General features: G+C 44.9%; 2 protein-coding genes across 5 annotated transcripts in view; both read right to left on the reverse strand.

Moving 5' to 3' along the window:
- LOC148443271 (heparan-alpha-glucosaminide N-acetyltransferase-like) overlaps positions 1-20131 on the reverse strand; it is a 735097-nt gene extending 714966 nt beyond the window's left edge. For 2 of the 4 annotated variants that reach the window (XM_088463037.1, XM_088463036.1), the window contains exons 1-3: positions 18905-18987; positions 17450-17544; positions 13681-13817 (exon numbers count right to left, since the gene is read on the reverse strand). In XM_088463037.1, coding sequence (XP_088319163.1) covers positions 13681-13817; positions 17450-17544; positions 18905-18983 — 311 coding nt within the window. In that variant the 5' untranslated portion in view covers positions 18984-18987. Of the gene's footprint in view, positions 1-13680; positions 13818-15648; positions 15798-17449; positions 17545-18904; positions 18988-19757; positions 19801-19930; positions 20021-20066 lie in introns of those variants that run through there. The other 2 variants (XM_088463039.1, XM_088463038.1) reach the window with 2 other exon arrangements.
- LOC148443272 (lamina-associated polypeptide 2, isoforms alpha/zeta-like) lies at positions 3238-4241 on the reverse strand. Its single transcript, XM_088463091.1, has 3 exons — positions 4077-4241; positions 3911-3947; positions 3238-3857 (listed from the first exon to the last, which is right to left on the reverse strand). Exons 1-3 carry the CDS (start codon positions 4239-4241, stop codon positions 3238-3240), a joined length of 822 nt encoding a protein of 273 aa, XP_088319217.1.
- Positions 20132-21735: the final 1604 nt, after the last annotated feature.

A 21735-nucleotide genomic window follows, 5' to 3' on the forward strand; every position in this document is an offset into this window, starting at 1 on the left:
CCACCCCCCCACCCCCTACTTACCTGACTCCACGCGGCCCGTCGTCCGGGCTGAGGCTCCCGCTGCCGTACTGACTGGATCTGACTTGATCCATCAGTCGCGGCCGCGCAGGCTCCTCACAGCGCGGGTGAAGTCATCACGTCACCTGCACAGTGCATCTCTGGGAACGCTGGCTTTGAAGCGATCGGAGGCTTCCTTATCCTCCAATCACTTCAGAGGCCAGCGTTCACTGGCCCTGTTCTGAAACTCCACCACCTCCTCCTCCCTCCACCTGGTAGGAGCAGGGCTCTGGACATGGTGCTGCTGCTGGCACCGGCTGGCAAGAGGAGACACAGCAGCAGCACGTCCAGAGCCCTGCTCCTACCAGGACAGGGAAGGAGGAGGTGGCGTTAAAATGCAGACTCTCTCCAGGGCCGGATTCCGGGGGTGCCCGGCCAAGGGCCCCTAGCGGTAAATCCGGCCCTGGGTCCATCCCCATTATAATGCTAGAAAGTCCTTTGCCAACCTCAAGTCTAAAATTCATGAGTTCAGAAAGAAGCCAGGGTGGTTGAGCAGCCAGAGATTGGGGCCTGACGCATAACTTACACAGCTACAGCAGACCGGGACAAATCCCTCCTGTTCTTGGTCGAACCCAGGCAGAGGAAGAGTGGTCAGTAGTTTTCCTTCTCCCTACATAACTCTGGGTCTGATTCAGAGCCGGACACTATTTGCGGATGGTCGTTCTGAAAAAGGGGCCGGATATTTAAATTAAGCGCTCGCTCTTTGCGGTCTGTTGACGCCTCTATGTCTGAACCAGCGAACAAAACATGCGGACGTTTTTTGGGAAAAAACGCCCCCTGGCCGCTCGCATCATATGTCATGTCCGCTATTTATTAGATTAATCGAGTACATCGAAAGGCGAATGAACTGCTCGCTATTCTTGTGGTTGCATTTTCCTACCGCAATCATGCGAGCAGTTCAGGCTAAAAGACAACCAAGTGACGTGGTCAATGACGCTGCTTTGTTAATTATGCACACCCTTAAAACGCCTGTTTTGACCGTTTGGCACGCCTGTGTTCGGATCTCCACTCCCCGTTTTCAAGCACCTTCCCCTGTTACCACCCACAAACGCCTCATCCTGTCACTCAAATTAGCAGGCATTCGCTATTTTGCGAGCACACGATTTCTGACCGCACTGACTGGTTCACGCATGCGTACCAAAACCCATACGCATGCGCTGGCGGAAGCAGGCTTGCGCGCCCGAAGCATCGTGCTGATGACAGAGCTGGAAAAATCCAGGGACCTTAAGACAGACGACCCAGATCTGGGTAAATGCAGGGTCACTGAGACAACAGGTCCAGACGCTGAGGCAGAGGGAATGGAGCATCGATGGAGAGGCTCCAAAGATCGGAGTACCAAGGACGTCTGGGCCAAGCCGGAGCCACCAACAGAAGTGTGCCGCTGTCCTGCTTGAATTTCCGAAAGACCCGGGTCAGCAAGGATATCGGAGGGAATAGATACGCCAGCTGAAAAGTCCATTTCACGGACAGCGCATCCACCAGGCTTGCTCCGGCATCTCTTGTCTGGAACTGTACACGGGCAGCTTGTGATTGTGATGGGAGGCCATGAGGTCCACCTCCGGCAGTCCCCACATGTCCATGAGTAGCTGAAACACCTCTGGGTGAAGCGACCATTCCCCGGGATGCACGTCGTGATGGCTGAGGAAGTCCACCTCCCAATTGAGGACTCCTGAAATGAAGAATGCCGAGAAGGCCGGAAGGTGGCACTCCACCCAGGCCAGGATGCGTGACACCTCTGACATTGCTGCCCGACTGTGAGTCCCCCCCTGATGGTTGATGTACGCCACCATGGTGGCGTTGTCGGATTGAACCTGCACGGCCCTTCCTTGAAGAGCGTGACCGGACAACTGGAAGGCCCTGTACACGGCCCCAAGTTCCAGAATGTTGATGGCGAGTACCGCTTCTTCCGCAGTACATCAGCCCTGAAGTGAAAGGGGACCTGCTACTGCCCCCCCAGCCCCGGAGACTGGAATCTGTCATCATGAGCAGAACCCAGTCCGGGATCCAAAAGAGGCGACCCTTGGAGAGATGAGATGTCTGAAGCCACCAAGCTAGCAACAGACGAACCTCCAGAGACAACATCAGCATCTGAGTCCTGATCCGGTGTGGTAACCCGTTCCATTTGGTTAGAATCAGCCCCTGCAGGGGCCTGGAATGGAACTGGGCATACTCCACCATGTCGAATGCCGACACCATGGACCCCAAAACTCTCATTGCCGAGTGAACAGACATTCGGCAACTCTTCAGGCAACTGCGCACCTGCAGTTGTAAGGAGGAAATCTTTTCTGGAGTCAGAAAAATCTTTTGCTAATGAGAATCCAGCAGGGCTCCCAAATGAACCATCCATTGTGATGGAATCAGGGAGGATTTCTTCCAATTTATCAGCCACCCGTGTGCTTGCAGACAAGCGATCGCCAGGTGTAGATGATGTAGAAGTACCTCCGGAGTGCTTGTCAACAAGAGGAGGTCGTCCAGATACGGCAGAAGCCGTATACCCTGGCTCCATAGATGGGCGGCCATGACCGCCATAATCTTGGTGAATACCCTTGGAGCCGTGGAGAGGCCAAAGGGCAGAGCCTGAAACTGGTAATGGTGTTGACGTATAGCAAACCTCAGGTATCGTTGGTGTGAAGGTGCTATAGGAACATGAAGGTAGGCATCCTGTATGTACGGGGAGACCATGTAGTCCCCAGGTTCCATAGCCTGAATGATGGAACGCAAAGTTTCCATCCTGAATTTGGGCACTTTGAAGAACTTGTTCAGCGACTTTAAATTGAGGATAGGGCGATGAGACCCATTGGGTTTCTGCACCAGTAATAGAGTAGAATAGTAACCCATGCCACGTTGAGAAGGCGGAACGGGAACAATGACCCCTGCTTTCAGCAAGGACTATAGCTTCCTGAATCTGCAAGACCCTGGTCTTGTACCGAGAAGGACTCGTGCAGAAGAACTGATGGGGAGGTCTGTGATGAAAAGAGAGGGCGTACCCGAGAGACCACTTCTCGAACCCAGGCATCCATGGTGGTGTTGTACCAGCACTGGGCGAATTGAAGAATTCGGCCTCCCACTCTGGAATCCCCCAGAAGGAGGCCCGTCCAATCAGGCAGAAAGTTTATCCTCCGGCTTGGAAGAAGGGCGTCTAGCACTCCATGCTTGTTTCTTAGGCTTAGGGGCGGCCTTAGTCGCCGACTGCCTCGGGAAGGACTGCCCCTTGGACTTTCCCTGAGTACGAAAGGACCGAAATGCAGGCGGTCCCAACCTTAGAAGATGCAGCTGCCGAAGGGAGAAAAGCGGACTTAGACTTAGCCAGGGTATCCACAATTTTGTCCAGGTCTGGGCCAAATAATAATTCCCCATTAAAAGGTAAGGCCTCCAGACATTTCTTGGAATCCGCGTCTGCTCTCCAAGAACGCAGCCACAAAGGCCGGCGAGCAGACAACGCTGCAGCCGATACTCTGGAAGTCAGAAGACTGGCATCCAAAGACGCTTCTCCAATATAGGAAACGGCATCCCTGATCTGTCCCACTAAAGCTCTCTGCATTTCCGGTGCATCCTCTGGAAAAGTATCTTCCAGAACATTGGCCCAGCTCTCATTGGCTTTAGCCACCCAAGAGATGGCCATGGATGGACGGGCCACTGCCCCGGAGAGAGAATAAATTGATTTTAAACAAGTCTCCACTTTCCTGTCTGTGGGATCCTTTAGGGAGGAAATGGACAGAAAAGGCAAAGTAGCACTTTTGATTAAGCGAGTAACATGAGAATCCACCGCGGGCGGGGTTTCCCACTTTTTGCAATGACCTGCAGCAAATGGATAACTAGACGCTAAACGTTTCTCGGCTGGAACCTCTTACTAGGCGACTGCCAGGCCTCCACCATGTGGTCAGTCAGCTGGTCAGATAGGGGAAAAACAGCCGAAGTCACTTTTGTCTGTTTGAAATTTGGATACTTGGATTTAGGAGCTGGTGCGTCAACCTCTATATCAAGAATGGACCGCACAGCCCTAACCAATGCCGGTACATTAATGGAAGATTTAGTTTCCACCTCCCAGACCGGGGAATCCGAGTCAGAGTCCTCAAGCAATTCCCCATCATCCGAGGACGCCTCAGAGTCTGATACCTGCACAAACTGGGACGACTTAACCAGGTGTTTAGACACCTTCTGAGGCCTGTCACTTCGTAGCATATATTGAAAGGCTGAAGATGAGGCCGCCAAACTCTGGACTGAACTGGATAACACATCCACCCATGGTAGTTACCCGCCTGAGGTAGACTTGGAAAGGGAATGACAGACTGCTGTGTCACCGGAGGGGACTGAATATACATAGGTAACCCGTATATGGACTAACAGCATGAGGCACAGGGGGAGACTGCAACAGATGCGGTATACCCTGAGGAGGGGGGGGTGGCTGGTTGGGGTAATCCCCTAGGGGGGAGGGTAGTCGGGACCTTCAGACAGTCCGTGATGGAAGCCAGCACCTGAGAAAACACCGCCCAAGGAGCAGGGGCATTTCTAGAGAGGAGGGGGCGGGTGTGCAGTCTCCGACACGGGCCCCCTCCTCTCCGCCCGGCAGCGCACTGAGCCGGCGTGGGACTTCGGAGAGGTAAGTAATATTATGGGTGCAGGATGTGCGGTGCGGGCCCCCCCTGGACCCAGGGGCCCGTGTTCCCCGCACCCATTATAGATACGCCCCTGCCAAGGAGGTTCTTGCAAAATTGGAGGGTTAGAGGGACCAGGTAACTGCTGGAACCGCACACACAGCCCATCCTGTGATAAATCCTCCTGTTTAACACCTGCGACACAGCGTCTGCAGGAAAACAGAGTGGGAGCCGCGGAGCGCTCAACTTCCTCGTCAGACATGGTAAAATATATATACATAGATATAGATCAACGCAATGGGGAAGTTCAGAGATTTACTCCTGGCGCACCCCCAAGCGTGCAGCACACAAGCCCACAGATATGGCACTGTGTAGCACGCAACCGTATGTGACAGACCTCACAAATACATGAACTTATATAAGTGAGATCCAAGAAAAGCCCTTCCCACACCCACCTGCCAGGGCTGAAGGAGAAGGAAAGGGATAGGTATAGACTGACAGTAAGTAGAAATAAAGCACAGACAGTCAGCACTAGCAAAAGTCACATACAATGCAGAAAGTTATACTCACTGCACGTTTACACTACAATCCACCTCCCCAGATTCAGTGTCTGGGAGGGCTATAGTGCTGTGTACACTGTCCTACCAGGGGAGAGGTACACAGAGGGCCTGGTCCACTTTGTTGCCCGAGATCTGCGCTGCCTCTTGATAGAAAAGATGGCCGCCAGAGACCTCAGAGGAGGAGTGGCCGCAGGAGGAAGCAGCTCTGTGTCGCCAGACCATGCGCTGGAAAGGCGCGCTGAGCTGAGGGGAGGAGCCGCTATACAGGGAAGGCTCTCTCCCCTGGCAAGCATTTAACCCCCAGGATGCTGGCTCCCACTGCCGCTATATTCCCTGGTGGTCTAGTGGACAGGCGGGGCATGCCTGCATAGAGGGGGAGCCCAGCGCTAGCGCCTCCAGTCTGTCCCCAGACACCGGAGGCTGAAGGCTGCATGCACCCTCGGGTCATCGCAAGCAGTAACCCGCGACTTACCTGTTCCCCGGTGATCCGGCAGCAGCCTAGGGATTCCTCCAGAGTCCGGCTAGTACAGACTCTGGGGTCCCGCTGCGATCCCCAGATCTGTACTGGCATTGCAGCGCCAGAGGGGTGTAGGAGCGGCAGCTTGGACGTCCAATGGACAGTCTGATGCTGCCGCTCTGAAAAATCTAAAAAAATTTAATTAAATAAACTCTTAAAAAAAAAAAAAAAAAAAGCTATGGTGCTGCTATGCAGCCCCCCTGTGTTACAGGGTGACCTGACTTCGGCCGGGCACCAACTAAAACTGAGGTGCCTGTGGCTCGGGGGCGGGGTATAGAGGAGGATGGACCCAGTGCATCCTGGCAGCAGCTAAAGCTTTAACTGCGTGGTGCCCGTGGATCCAGATATAGCTATACCCCAAGGTCTACCCTGTGGACCCTGAAGTAGAAATGGATTTAGGTTGCAACTTTCTACTGTTACATTTCACAGTTCTTGTACATTTAAGACTAAGGGGCCTATTCATCAACACTAAATTAACGTTTTTAAAAGGACATTTTCCTTAAATAACGTTATTTTAGTATTCATGAGGTATCTTAACGCAGGAGATATCACTGATATCTCCTGGTTAAGTTCCCCTGCGTTAATTTCCACACTTCGCATACATTAGTATGGGGATGTGGAAATTATGGTATTCATCAAATTCCAAAAATTATGTATTTTCGGAATTTGATGGAGGTACTATCCGCCACTGTGAGGTGCAAATAGCAGATGAAACTTACCTGCTTACAGCTGGACAGGTCCCCCGACGTCTCCCTCCGGCGCTTCCTCTGGCTCCGGTGGCTGGTCGGACGCTGTGTTCTCCCAGTAGAACACAATAAAGATTAGAAAAAATATATATTTTTTTCTTCTAATCTGTACTGTGGTCTGCTGGGAGAACACGTGTCAGACCAGCAGGACGGAGCCGGGGGCTGCTGCGCGGACAGGTAAGTGCGGGGACGGGGGGCAGGTGAACGGAGGGGGGATTCACAAAATTACCGCAGCTCTAAGTAGTGCTGCGCATGCGCTGGGTTTACGAATGTAACAGCGCATGCGCAGCACGGATTCCAACTGCGGTAATGCAGTGTAGTGAGGGAAAACTATTTCCCGAAAAGCTGTCATCACAAAAATGACAGCTTTTCGGAATAGATAGTTATGGAGAGGAGGAATGATGAATTCCTCTGGTAATTAGGTAGAACTCCATGCGAGTTCTAAACCTAATTACCTCCATCAAATTTTATGTGTTAATTAATAGGCCCCTAAGGGCTTATACTATCAATGGTTTATAGCATCTACCAAATTTATTTTCTTAGTGTTATATATTTAAGTCTTTATTGGCGACTGTCATCTTCAACTATAAATTAGGGAGGTGTGTGATTGACTCCAAATGTATTCTGCAGCAGGACAACAACCCCAAACATACAGCCAATGTCATTACGAACTATCTCCAGCGTAAAGAAGAACAAGGAGTCCTGAATGATATGGCCCCCGCAGAACCCCATTACATTGCTCTATGTGGGACAATTTTATAATCACTTAGTGACCTTAAGTTAATATTTTGTATGAATGTTTGTGTTTTATTAATGTTTGTGTACATTGTAAATAGCAATGATATGTAATTATTTTTTTACATTTAAGCAGTCCCCTTTTGTAATGATAGCAATATTGTTACAAATAGTAGTTTTGAAAGCATAATGATCCAGGTTATCATATGGAAGCTACAACAATATATTGACTTAGAACGGCGCTCGCTTCTTATTCAGAGAATATGAGTAAGCAGAAGGTGCTGCAAATCCCAATAATAGACTACCCGAGGTCTAACTATAACAACTGTAACTAAAAATGACCCATGTGTGCAATCACACATGTATCAAAAATGGGACTGCGCTCCGTAGATAGTGTAGAGATGAGAACATATATGAATAACGGAGTCTGAGAAACTCTGATGAACCTAACGTGTATTGTATTTATTGGTTAATTTACAAGTACTGTCAAACACAAGATGTGATGAATGTGAGTGAATAAACCCAGTATGGGGGGAGGGGAGATACTGTCTGGAACTGGGTATAAGTGAAAAGAAGATCAACACTAAATGGATGATCAATAGTCGATGGGCTGCTCAGTAACTGGCAAGTAGCAGTGTAGAGGGAGGGCGTCCCACACCCCACTGTACCTAACAAAAAACCAAGTCAAGACCACCTTCCACCTTTTATCCCACACACATGAAAGGATCTCTGATAGAGACCTTTGAAAAATTAGTAAGTAAGGACATCGACAAGCTTAACATACAATTGAAAAAAAAAACCATGAACCTCAGTACAAAGGAAAGGAAAGCCTTGAAAGATCTCTGCAATAACAACAATTTAGTGATTAAACCGGCAGATAAGGGAGGGGGAGTAGTTTTATTAGACAAACAAGATTACATTACAGAATGTAATAGATTAGTGAATGACACCCAAACCTACAGCCTTTTACCAACAGATCCTACTGGACATTATCAAGAGAAACTCCGCAAACTTTTAAAAGAAGGTCATGATCAAGGTATCCTCACAGATAAAGAACACAAGTTTCTAGACAACCAGCACCCAGTAGTTCCAGTCATATACTACTTACCTAAAATTCACAAAAACATCACGAAACCGCCCGGTCGCCCAATTATATCGGGCATAGATTCGCTGACCAGTAATCTGTCCAAATACATTGACTAATTTTTATAGATTTACGTACAGAAACAGAAATCTCATATTAGAGATACCACTGATATCCTTAAATCTCTACAGACTTTTGACTGGCGTGCAGATTATTGGTTATGCACAAGCGACATAATTTCACTTTATACTGTTATCGACCACCAGCAGGTAACAAATGCGATTAAACACTTTTTAGAACAAGATCCAGATATGGATAAAAAAACAGGTTGATTTCATAACTGATTGCATTATGTTCATACTTAAGCATAATTATTTTTGGTTTGAAGGATCATTTTACAAACAAGACACAGGAACAGCTATGGGGACCAGGTTTGCCCCGAGTTATGCGAACCTGTTCATCAGCAGGTGGGAGGACCTTAACATCTGGTCAGAGCACGAATTCGGGGCAAACCTGGTCCTCTGGCGTCGGTACATAGACGACATGCTGTTCATTTGGCAAGGTGAGGAAAGCAAACTAAACCAATTTCTTAGTTACATAAACCAAAATACTAACAATCTCAGTTTTACCACTCATTATAGCAAAACGGAAGTCAATTTTCTAGATGTAACGATATAAATACAACAAGACCAGCTTGGTACAAGAACATATCAGAAAACAGTAGACGTCAATAGTTATATACTATCAAGCAGCGGGCAGCACCCTAATTGGCTGGGGAATATTCCCTTAGGCCAGTTCAAAAAGAGTCAGGAGGAACTGCAGCCAATTGTCAGATTATCACAAACAGGGAATAGCGATGAAACAACAATTTATAGACAAAGGTCATAAAGAAGAGGCAGTACAACATGCTTTCGAACAAGCAGAATTAGACAATAGATAGTCCTTGCTCACATACAAAGATAGGTCCATCAAACAGAAGAAACCAAACAATCCGTTTATCACTCAATATAGTAAGTATCACAAATGGTTAAACAATATTCTGCGTAGGCATTGGCACATCCTCCTTGAAGACGATACCTTAAATGACATTCTCCCACCCAAACCACAGTTGATTTTCAGAAGAGCACCAGATTTGAAACAGAAACTGGTACATAACCATGTGAAGAATAGGGCGGCCATTCAAAGAGACACTCCTGGGTAACACACTTTGTTCAGGCTTTTATTATTGTGGAACATGTCAATTTTGCAAACTAAACCCACTTCTACAAAGAAAAAATTGCTCCTTCAGTTCCAGCCAGAGACAGACAACCTATGACATCAAAGATCATCTCACTTGTAATAGCATGGGGGTAATCTATCTTGTAACATGTCATTGTGGAGAACAATATGTGGGAAGGGCGACAAGGAAACTAAAGATCAGAATATCAGAACACATTCGAAATATCAAGAAGGGTCTAGAATCTCATAGTCTATCTAAGCACTTTAAAGATAAACACAACCAAGATCCAATAGTTAAGTGCTTTATACGGATTAAACAAGTTAAAAAGAACTGGAGAGGAGGTAATTACGAAAAAACAATCAACAAAGAAGAATTAAAATGGATAATGGAACTTAAGACACTAACCCCACACGGACTCAACCTAGACAACGAAATAAAAGCTATCATAACAGGTTAAACATAACCTGAACCCATTTATATCATCAGTTCAGTTTCTATGCACGTATATTACATGTTACCCATTAATCCAACAAGGAGCGCACATATATATATATATATATATATATATATATATATATATACTAGTAATATTTCGTATACAAGCAGCTTTTGAGCATTTATACACTATTTGTGTATAGCCAGTGTATGCTTATAGTTAATTTTATTTACATTTTTTCATTTAATAGGGTCGACACACCTGCTTTTAGATACCGTCATTTGAGTATATGTAGGTGTGTTATATAATATAGATATATACAGGTTAGAACCAGCATGATCAGCTCGTCTGTGATATAACACATCCCTAAGGTTACAGACAGATACCAGACTAATAAGGGTAACATATGTCCCTTTCCTTTTTGTACTTTCCTCCATCCTTTCCCCCTCCCCCCCCTCTTCTGGGGCTCTATTTATTAACATTATTTTTACTAAAATAAAGTGAAAAAGGGTGTTTTCACACCCTTTTCACATTATTTTAGATTCACCTGTAGTTATTACAGGGCAATTGGAGTAGAATTAGTAAAATTCTACTCCAACCCCCAGTATCACTTATTTTTAGTAAAGCAGATCGCATTTCCCATAATTGTAATGGGAAATGTGATCTGTGTGCAAGTTACTAAAAATAAATTGTAAAAAAATACCGGGGGAAGCCCTGTGATAATAACGCCACCTGGAGGTGGCGTTATCCAGGGTCTCCCTCGGTTACCGGGCTCCCACTCTGCTCTAACGGGGAGAGCAGAGGCGGGAGCCGGTACCAGTAATCAGCTATGTGGTCTAAGTAGACCGCAAGCTGATTACTGTAAAAAAAAAGAAAAAAAAAATAAACATTTTTTTTTTTCCTTACCTTAATCCAGGGACCGGTGATCGGGCCTCCGGTGATGGCTCCTCTCCGGTCAGCTGGTCTCCCACAGTGCACTGGGGCCCGGTCATTAGGTGATCGGGTCCCAGTGCAGTATGGGAGATCACCTGATCGGGAAGCCCGGAGAAGATCACCGGAGGCCAGGAGGTGCAGGTAAGTGTAATGAAGGGGGGGGGGTCGCGGGGGGGGGGGAGGGGGGGTCGCGGGGTCCGCGATCGCGGGGGGCGGGGCTTAGCGCCGGGGGCGGGGCTTAGCGTCGGTGGGGGGGTAGTAGCGACGGTGGGTCGGCGCATGCGCGGGCTCTTAGTCGCGGTATTTTTTCCGAAAATACCGCGACTAGAGTGCGGATGGGATCCGCAGGGACAGAGCTTTATCGCAAGCTCTGTCCCTGCAAGGGATTTATAGTAAATCCCTGTGATATTGCCGGAATTCGCAATGCGAATTCACTCGGTAATATCACACTACAATCCGCATTCAATATGCGGATTGTAGTAAATAGAGCCCCTGGTCTTTATTTATAATGCAGACTATGAATTACAGATAGAATATTGATCAGCTTCATTCAAGTATAATAGATTATACCAATCTCCTTCTTTCTCTGTCTCTAGTACAGCTACACAATATATCGGTATGTCCAGTTCCATCAGTACAGTCTATTTCGCTGCACAATATCAATTGTAATGTTAATTTATTGTTCATCTATCTGTCATATTTATGCACACAACACCTTATGACGTATCATATAACTTCTTTACTTAATTTACTACCAATACCCATTTAATGTGTCTAATAATGAAACTATACACAATTCATTATTCCATTATGACCAGCAAAGTTTATTAGTCTCTTCCCCTCCCTCCCATTTTTTACTTTAAGGATGCATGTATCCCATTATTGCGCTCAGTAACTATGGCAACATTTTGTTTAACTACGACGTGGGCATGCATCACAGATTAATCCGCCCCAACACACTTCAAATTCCACCTCCAAGATGGCGCCGACCATTACTCCCTAAGGAAGGCTGTGAGCCGACACGCATAGGAGCATCAGAGAACTACAGCACATTTCTATCAGCACTGCCATCACTGTGACCCGCGCCCCTCCCCCTCTGCCTGCCTCAGTCTCCTCATTCCCGGCGAGTCAAGCGCACACCAGTCCGGAGCCGTCAGCTTCCCCTACAGCCCGCGACCTCTCGCGAAATCGCGGTGCTGCATGGGATACGGCATACGGACTCTGTGGGGACCAAGCCTGTAACTGCATGAGCGGCAGTTACCGGAATACGGCCCTACCATCGGCGGCACCAGAGAGGGAGCGGGGATCCCTAGGGCAGAACAGGACAGGACCAGGAACTACCCCACGTTCATCATAAGGTGAGGCCTCACCAGGATTTTAACTATCACCAGACTTCTCAAAGACCACTAATTTGGTCTGACTGATTTAGATTTCTGAACTTTGACTTTCTTCAATTGACTTGGTTTTTTGTTAGGTACAGTGGGACACCCTCTCTCTGCACCGCTTCTTGCCAGTTACTGAGCAGCCCATCGACTATTGATCATCCATTTAGTGTTGATCTTCTTTTCACATATACCCAGTTCCAGACAGTATCTCCCCTCCCCCCATACTGGGTTTGTTCACCACATTCATCACATCTTGTGTTTGACAGTACTTGTAAATTAACTAATAAATACAATACATGTTAGGTTCGTCAGAGTTTCACAGACTCAGCTATTCATATATGTTCTCATCTCTACACTATCTACGGAGCGCAGTCCCATTTTTGATACATGTGTGATTGCACACATGGGTCATTTTTAGTTACAATTATCATATGGAAGCTGCTTGTTAATTACTCTAAGCTGAATATTGCGCCTGAATTTTACATTTAATGGCCCCCACAGAGCCCTGATCTCAACATCATTGAGTCTGTCTGGGATTACATGAAGAGACAGAAGGATTTGAGCAAGCCTACATCCACAGAAGATCTGTGGTTAGATCTCCAAGATTTTTGGAACAACCTCACTGCCAAGTTCCTTCAAAAACTGTGCGCAAGTGTACCTAGAAGAATTCATGTTTTGAAGGAAAAGGGTGGTCACACCAATTATTGATATGATTCAGATTTATCTTCTGTTCATTCACTTTGCATTTTGTTAATTGATAAAAAAAACTATTAACACTTCTATTTTTGAAAGCATTCTTACTTTGCAGTATTTCTTTCACACCGCCCTAAAACTTTTGCACAGTACTGTATATCCTTCCCTCTCTTTATTTGTTAAGGGATCACAATTATCACCAGTAAGCTTCCAGGTATCTGCTCAGCAAAGCAGCCGAGTGCGAACGTGCACATGACCACTGTGTACGCACTCATTTCGCAGCTTGCCGTTTGGTCAACAAGGAAGTATTCAAAAGGCTTACTTTCCCTGTCGGCAGCAGATCGGGAGGCTTGCTGCCTACACCCACCCACCTGCCGTTGCTAGGTGGCAATCCTATTCCCTCAAACAAAACGTTTGCAGATCATAGATTCCAGCAAACTACAGTTGATCCATAGCCAGAAACATTACTGATTGCAAAAAAATAGGACAATTTAGGCCATGCCCTTGATCTGTCAAATCCATGCAGATTTTCGAGGACACCAAACCTCTTATATGGGTAGGCTACCTCCATTTCAGCTGATGCAAAAATAAGGAGTGTTGGGAGATAGATTAAAAAAAAATTGTTCAATCATTGTTAATTTTTGCCTGAATAATTCAGTTTTATTTTGTGCATGTTCTAAACCAGTGACAAATTACACTCAGTTACTTTGCAAATTACCTGCACAGAGGGTCAGCATTTCCACCTCCTTTCACTACCTGCACAGACAGTGTGAAATATGTACTGATAGCAATTGTGTTGTTTGTCGACTGGGAGTTGTTGGCAGGTGGCAAAGTCAGAAGTGGCTGCAACAGGCACTGAAGGAAATAAAAGTGAAAACATACATTTATGATGTACTGTCTTATAGGAGCACTGACAAATACGCACATAGACTTTCATACGCTTCATTGTCATGAATCATCTTTCTTTTTTGGAGTAGAAAATATGTGAAATATACCAGCAATATCTATCTTTTTGTGTAATATAAATTTTATACAGTGATGTGAACAGAGCCGTAACTAGACTTTTTGGTACCCTGTGCCAGAGAGCTTTGGCGCCCCCCCATATTTTAAATATAGACATAAGATAGTGCACCTGAAAAAGGGCCATGGCCTATGGGCAAGGGCCAGGGAAGGGATAAGGGGAGGCCAGGAGATGCTGGGGATAAAAGAAAAGGAAGCTACAAGTGAGAATGATAACAGGAAAATTGACAGGCCCAAATAGCGCCCCGTGCCCTGCGGTGCTCTGTGCCATGGCACTGGTCGCACCATCCTAGTTACGGCTCTGGATGTGAACAACCAAACATTAAAAACACAGAGGAGATGGGCAAAGTGGGACCTGGAAAAAAAATAAAAATAATTATTTTATAACTAAGAAAATATTGAAGGAGGGTTTGGCGAGTTTTATGTTTACAAATTTTTAATACCAGAGGTAGATAACATTGGCTGGTTTGCAATATAACAGGGGACCACAGCATGGGCAAACACAATGAAATGATTGGCACTACCTGTTGATCTTTTAAAATGTGTGAGCCAGTCTTTTATTGTTTTGATATAATAGGAAGGGGTCTTACAAATCCCAGACAATACTCTCTGACCACTGTTTTGGCAGAGGGGGAATGTAGTCGGCATCCCAGCAAACACAATGCTGGCGTTCAGAATCCCGACAGGAGTCAGAATCCTGGTAGATGCGATCCCGATGGTATTAGGGTTAGGCAGCAGGAAAGGCAAGTTAGGGTAAGGGTTAGATTACTTACCTCCAGGCACCGGGATTCTGACTGCCGGCATTGTGTGCGTTGGGATCGCGTACCCAACCCTGGCAAAGTTGCTACTCCTGAGTCCATGGGTTACATTCTTGTTGTCTACCCAAGCCCCACAGTACAGGAGGATTGGGAAGGGATTATGTTGTTGTTTGCACCCACCATTACACACTAGGGCAGGAGGCATGGCTCAGTCAGCATGGTAGTAGTTTCCACTATTGTAGGGGGGCCCCATGCTGGCAGTTTTTCTTTACCAGGATGAGGCAGTTTAGCACTAATGCTGGTTAAGGATTAAGAGATGGGGCACTCCACCAGTTTTTAAAAACGATTGTTACAAAGTACATGAAAAGTCCCAACTATCCCTGTATGGTTCATAGAAATTGCGTTTCAGTGCATAAAGTTTATAGGAAGTCTGATAGTTAAAGGACAACACTTGAGGAGTATGACGGACAAGACGTGAGGAACCGACTCACATTATATTGTGTCATTTAAATGACAGCATGGTTCATGTAGAGAAGGGGGAGGAGAAAAACATACAAAATGTCAGTTGATTTTATTACTCATTATTTTTTAGTAACACTGTCTTATTTCTTCGATGTTGCTTTTTTTTTTTATAACAAAGTTTTCTTTATTGAAGCATGACAGTTATACAAAGAGATTGAAACAGGCACACTCATTTGTGGGTATAGTTAATATACATTCAAAATATAAATTAACAGTATGTTTTACAATGGTGTATCCCCCCCCCCCAAAAAAAGGGAATACAAATCAAATCGTGCGAGCCCGGGTCCTTGTCCATCACTTCCCAACCATAAGCTAGGCAGCACTAAGGGATATTGGGGGGGGGGGAGGGGGGGGTTGGGTCCTGCTCACAAACTCGTGTCTCATACCATAGGGTGTTTCTGCAGCATTTCCAAATCTGCTCTTTACGTGACTGTGACAACGTCTGTAGCTTTCCCATGTCTCAAAAAATCTTTCTGTAAATCTTTTTGTAACGAGGCCTCCAACCATTCCATTCGAAATACATTAAAATGTTTTCCTAAGAAAAGGGAAAGTGTGGGAGCCATAGGTTGTATCCATAGTTGAAGGATACATTATTTTGCTACAGCTGATATCATTATTAACAATTTCCTAACCCCCTGTGCCACTCTAGTACCTTCAGGTGTTATACCAAATATTGCCCATTCAGGCGTTAATGGCGGGCAATTTATCAAATGCTGGATAACATAGTTCCCTATCTGGGTCCAAAACCTCCGTATTACTGGACATCCCCATAGGCAATTTGTCCACTCCTGAACCCAGCTGATGGAATTAACCTGGGCGCAATTAATAGATGCAAATAAAACGAGTCCTTGACATAAGCAGAGTCTAATTTAATTTAATAAGAAGGTCAATGCCAAGTTCAGGATTGGACAGATAACTACAAAATGGAATAGCTCAGTTCTGAAAACACAAAAATAAACAAACAGTATAGCAAGAAAATAAATGAATTGTTTACACACACACACACACAGACACACACACACACACACACACAATTTAAAATGTTCTGGTTCAAATGTGAGCCAGGGTCATCACAGACAGATGGATGCAACAAAATTGCATGCTTAGTATATATATTGGACACATGAGACTTTGTATTGGTGAATACTTGTGGAGTATTTATGCAGCTGCTTTAATTGCTCAACAGGATGTGTAGCAGGATGTAGTCAGCATCTCGATGGGCGGAATCCCAGCTCCAGAATCCCGACGGTAAGTATTAGGGATAGGCACTAAGGGGGTGGGTTAGTGTTAGGCTTCAAGGGGGAGATCCTGAGGGGGTTAGGATTCTTACCTAATACTGTCGGGGTGCCACTGTCCGTATTCTGCCTGTCGGCATCCTGACCACTGGGAACCCATACCCAAACCTGTGCAGCAGTTGCAATGAGATGAGTGACAGAAACTGAGTCTGTGTAGCATACAGTATTTGCAATACCACTGTCTGAGGGCATTCCCCAAGCCTGGGGCAGCATTTGGAGCATATCCCACAACCCCTTTTCATAACAGGAAGCAGCACAGAGTGAACAGTTCACCTCTTGCAGGCACTGCTTTTAGAGCAGTGTGAATAAAGTTGTTGATACCCTAATAATTCAGTGCCCTCACGGGGGAAGCATGTCACTGATGGCTTTGATTTTTTTTTTTCAATGAATTAGGGGTCTATGTACTAAGCAGTGTTAAGAGACAGAGTGAAAAGTTATAAGAAAGTGATAAGGTGCCAGCCAATCAGCTCCCAACTGTCATTTTTCAAACACAGCCTGTGAGATGACAGTTGGGAGCTGATTGGCTGGCACTTATCACAGACTTATCACTTTTCACTCTGTCTCCTAACACTGCTTAGTACATAGACCCCTTAGTCTTGATTTTACTAGTTTGCACATTATCTTGCATGAAGACCATTGTGCATTCACTAAAATACCTATGTAAACAGAATATATTTGACGGACACTGCCCATCATAAAACAAACAGCAAGAAGAAAGCATTAGTACAGAACACAATTCGGTACTTGTTTGAAAAATGCAATGCAATCTTATTATTTGCACTCTGTTTGCTATCACTGTTATTTTACTTTTTTTTTTAAACGAGGAAAGCACTGAATTGGAAACAAGAAACCCGATGGGTGTCCAGGTCTGGAAGCAGACATACAACCTTACCTGATAGCAGTAATCAGAGACATAGAGCAGAGTTATTGGCTTAGGAAGAAAATTGTTCACGATTAATAAAGCTTCGTCAAACTTCAATTCTTTAGCTAAGACAGAAAAAAAAGGGTAACCCATATTATTACTTGTATGCATCGATTTGTGCACAACAGGAAATTACATATCTTTAACAATAATAAGGACTCTAAGTTGAGCATTTTCTGTAGATCTTGCTTTTAGGATAAAAAACACAACAGGGGAGATGTATCAAACAATTGAGAGTGATAAAGTGGAGAAGTTGACCAAAGCAACCAATCAGCTTCTAACTAATTTGTCTAGCAGTGTCTGTGAATTGACAGTAAGAAGCTGATTGGCTGCTATGAGCAACTTTTGCACTTCATCTCTGATAGGTTTGATGCATCGCCCCCAATGTCAGCAATTGTGCACCACTACTGCACACAACCAGATCATGGATGACATTTTTAATGTAAGCTGTTGCTTTACAACCATGTCAAACACATTGAGCATAAGGTTTATCATGATTCTTTAGTGTGAGATCCTATTACTGCATGTGCTACAAAAAATAAATAAATATATATATATAGTGTATGGGCTTCTTTTGCAAGTTTAACACATTTCATATCATATGGCTATCCCTGGCTTTCTGTTCTGTGTATCGAAGCCTAATTAGAGGAACAGTTCATATCCAAGATGTATTCAAAAGTAAAACCACCCCAACCCCGCAGGCTCTCCCCTGTATGTGGTTGCTCCTACAAAAAACATAATGTAATTGTTTATATATATATATATATATATATAATTTTTTAGTTTTTTTCTCATACATATCTACATTGTACAAAGCAAAACAAGGAAAAAAAAAACCTAACAGGAAAGAACAAAACATGGGGATATTTGAGAGTCACCACTGATGCAAGCCATCGCAATTTATCTACTCACTTGCAGCCAATATGCAGAATGCATAGTTGCCATAAACCTGAAGGGTAGATTACTATAGTGCGGGTTTATAGAAGTGGAGATGTAGCCCATATTCTACTTATAATTAAATTTATCTAGCAACTCCTAGAGCAGAGGTTCTGAAACGCAGTCCTCAAGGCTCCCCCAACAGTTCAGATTTTAGAGATATCCATGGCTGAACACAGGTGTTAAATCAAATTGACAGAGGTACTAATTATGTCACCTGTGATCAGCCATGGATATTTCTAACACCTGAACTGTTGGGGAGCCTCGAGGAAAGCGATTGGGAACCTCTGTTCTAGAGGATAGTAGCTAGAATCTGATTGGTTGCTATTGGCAACCTCTCCACTTCTATAAACCCGCAATTAAGTAAATATACTCCTTATTGTGGCACAAAGACATACTATATATCACTCTTGCATGCAAGTCAGTACAAAAACAGTCCTACCCAAAACACTACATATTACAGCAAGTATGTTTAGATAGCGGCCATACCTGTAGCAAGATACAATATAGTCACTCCAAGAACAAGGAGGAGGTTGTTAGAGTGTCCGACTGCCATTCTGACAAGCATTACTGAGCTTTGCACCCTGGTGCTGGAATCTCAGTGTTCCCTGAACATGAATTACTGCTTATCATCATCATCTAGAATAAGCAGGGGGCGGATGCCACATGCTATTCACTGGTTGAAGTCCAGTAATTAAAATATTACACTTTGTTGTGCTGCATACAAATATAGGTCAAAACCTTAATACAATGTTAAAACTTGAAATATTTAACGTTTGTCACATTTTCTATTCAGCTAAATTAGAGCCGGAACTAGACTTTTTGGTGCCCTGTGCCAGAGAGAGCATTGGCACCCCCCCTATATTTCAAATAGGGACATAACACACCTGAAAAATGGGCATGGCCTCATGGGGAAGGGCCAGGGAAAAGATAGGAGAGGTCAGAAGATGCTGGGGATATAAGAGGAAGCTAGAAGTGAGAATGATAATAAATAGAAAATTGACAGGCCCAAACAGCGCCCCCTGACCTGTGGTGCCCTGTGCCATGGCACTGGTCGCACCACCCTAGTTACGGCCTTGAGCTAAATGCATGTCATACCCATTAGCAATTGGGATCTAAACATGGTAAAATAAAATAAAAATCAAATATTAGTGTTTATTTCAGAGTGCTTTTTATACCCGTATCAGTTATCCAATTACCACCCTGCCAGCTCATAATATACACCACCATTTACATTCTATTTTTCTTTAATATTCTGATTTTGCGATTGCAGCACCCAATATTACATCCATTGTACTGCTTTAATTATATAATTTCTCCTCAACCAAAACCAAACACCTACCTGCCCACAAGACATTGATACACCATTATTTTCACTCCATACACTGGTAAGGAAAAAGGAACAGGCAAATATTATGAAAGCCCCAGAAAAGTTTCATAAACATTTTCTTTGCCTTCACTGTAATGAAGTATAAATAAATCCACAGAACAAAATGTGGAGGAAAAAAAACACACCATTTCTATAAGATTATGAGTATAGTTGCAATTGTCAAATATTGTAGATCAATATATACTGGGAATAAAATACAAACAGTGAAAACCACAACTACCCTTAACAAGATCTAGATTACTTTAAAGCAGTGGTTCTCACCCTCAGGTTATCCCAACAGATCATGCTTTGAGGATCTCTGTCTATGGAAGCAGGTGAGATAATTACTGACCCAGCAAGATAGATTAACTCACCTGTGCATGATTAAAGGCATCCACAAAATATGCCCCGTTGGTGGTACTTGAGGACTGGAGATGAGACCTCTTGCTTTAAATGGGATGTAGTCAGCATCCCGACTCCGGAATCCCGATATTAAGGTTAGGTTTAAGGTTAGGCTGCGAGAGGGGAGTGTTAGGGTCAGACTGCAGGAAGGGAGTGCTAGGGTCAGACTGCGAGAGGGGCGGGTTAGGGTCAGACTGCGAGAGGGGCGGGTTAGGGTCAGACTTCGGGAGGGGAGTGCTAAGGGTCAGACTGCGGGAGGGGAGGGCTAGATTAAGGGTTAGAATACTCACCTACATGCGTTGAAAGTCGGGATTCCGGATCCGGCATTGTCACTATCTCAATTCTGACCACCGGGATCATGTACCCAACCCCTTTAAAGGATGAATAAAACACAATATTGACATTTTCAGATAAGAACCTTGAAGGAAATAATACTGTGGTTCTCAAACTCGGTCCTCAGGACCCCACACAGGTCACGTTTTCCAGGTGACCCAGCAGGTGAACAGGTGTATTCATTACTCACTGACACATTTTGGCCATCCCTATTATATTGTGCATGAACTTGAATAAAAATAATAATAATTTATTTGCCAATCTATTGGAAAATCCATAAGTAGCAACAATCGAGACTAACATAGGGTTCCCTCTGCAGCTGCAGGGTATACACAGGGGGACAGTGCGCTTCCTGGTGGCTGCTTCTCTCTGCAGCTGCTGGGAATACGCTGGGGTCCGAGGCGCTGTGCGGATACATTTCCCTGACAGCTGCTCCTCTGTGCAGCTGCAACCACATATGGGAAGAGGTTAAGGGCCACACAATTTTCACTTTGTCTTCTCTGGCCGATATCGATCATGCAGTACTCCAGGAAGGTGCAGGGAGATCGTTCAGCAATATCGTTATCGCTGACGGTCGTCTCATGTGTATGAGACCATAATACATATGTATCCCGAATTAAAAGGGATAAGGCAATCCTAGGCCTAATTAGCATGTAAAGGCCCCCATCCATCTGCGATGGATTGCCACGATCCTGCAACCCGGCAACGCAGGATCGCAGAAATTCAACATGTTGGATTTCACAGATATGACGATTATGATCAACAAATTATCGTGATTGGCAAATCTGTGAAATTTTACATGTGAAATTTCAGCGATCCTGCGACAGATCACTGAACATCGATGGTCCCCGGTTGACATTTCTGACCGGCGTTTCCCATCTGATCACAGGATCGAGAGATCCTCGATCAGATGTATGGGGGCCTTATCTGTGTTTTAGCAAACATATGATTTTCCAATGTTTCCGTGTTGCTGAGCATTGCTACCAGTTCAGAGATGCTCCTTCCGCTGCCATTAGATCAGTGGTATCAGGCATTGAGACTAAAAGGTTTAACCCACCTGACAACCTTCTTACTAGACTTTGATTATATTACGAGGTACTATTGATTCTATAGTTCCTATATTTAAGTGTACACATGCTGGAATGTATAACCATGTATGTATTCTAAAATGTTACCAGGTAGGGTCACCTACACTGCACTTGTGACGTTTCCGTGT

Source organism: Taudactylus pleione, unplaced genomic scaffold (genome assembly GCF_031769625.1).
Source record: "Taudactylus pleione unplaced genomic scaffold, aTauple2 ptg001314l, whole genome shotgun sequence".
In the NCBI taxonomy this organism is placed as follows: Eukaryota; Metazoa; Chordata; class Amphibia; order Anura; family Myobatrachidae; genus Taudactylus; species Taudactylus pleione.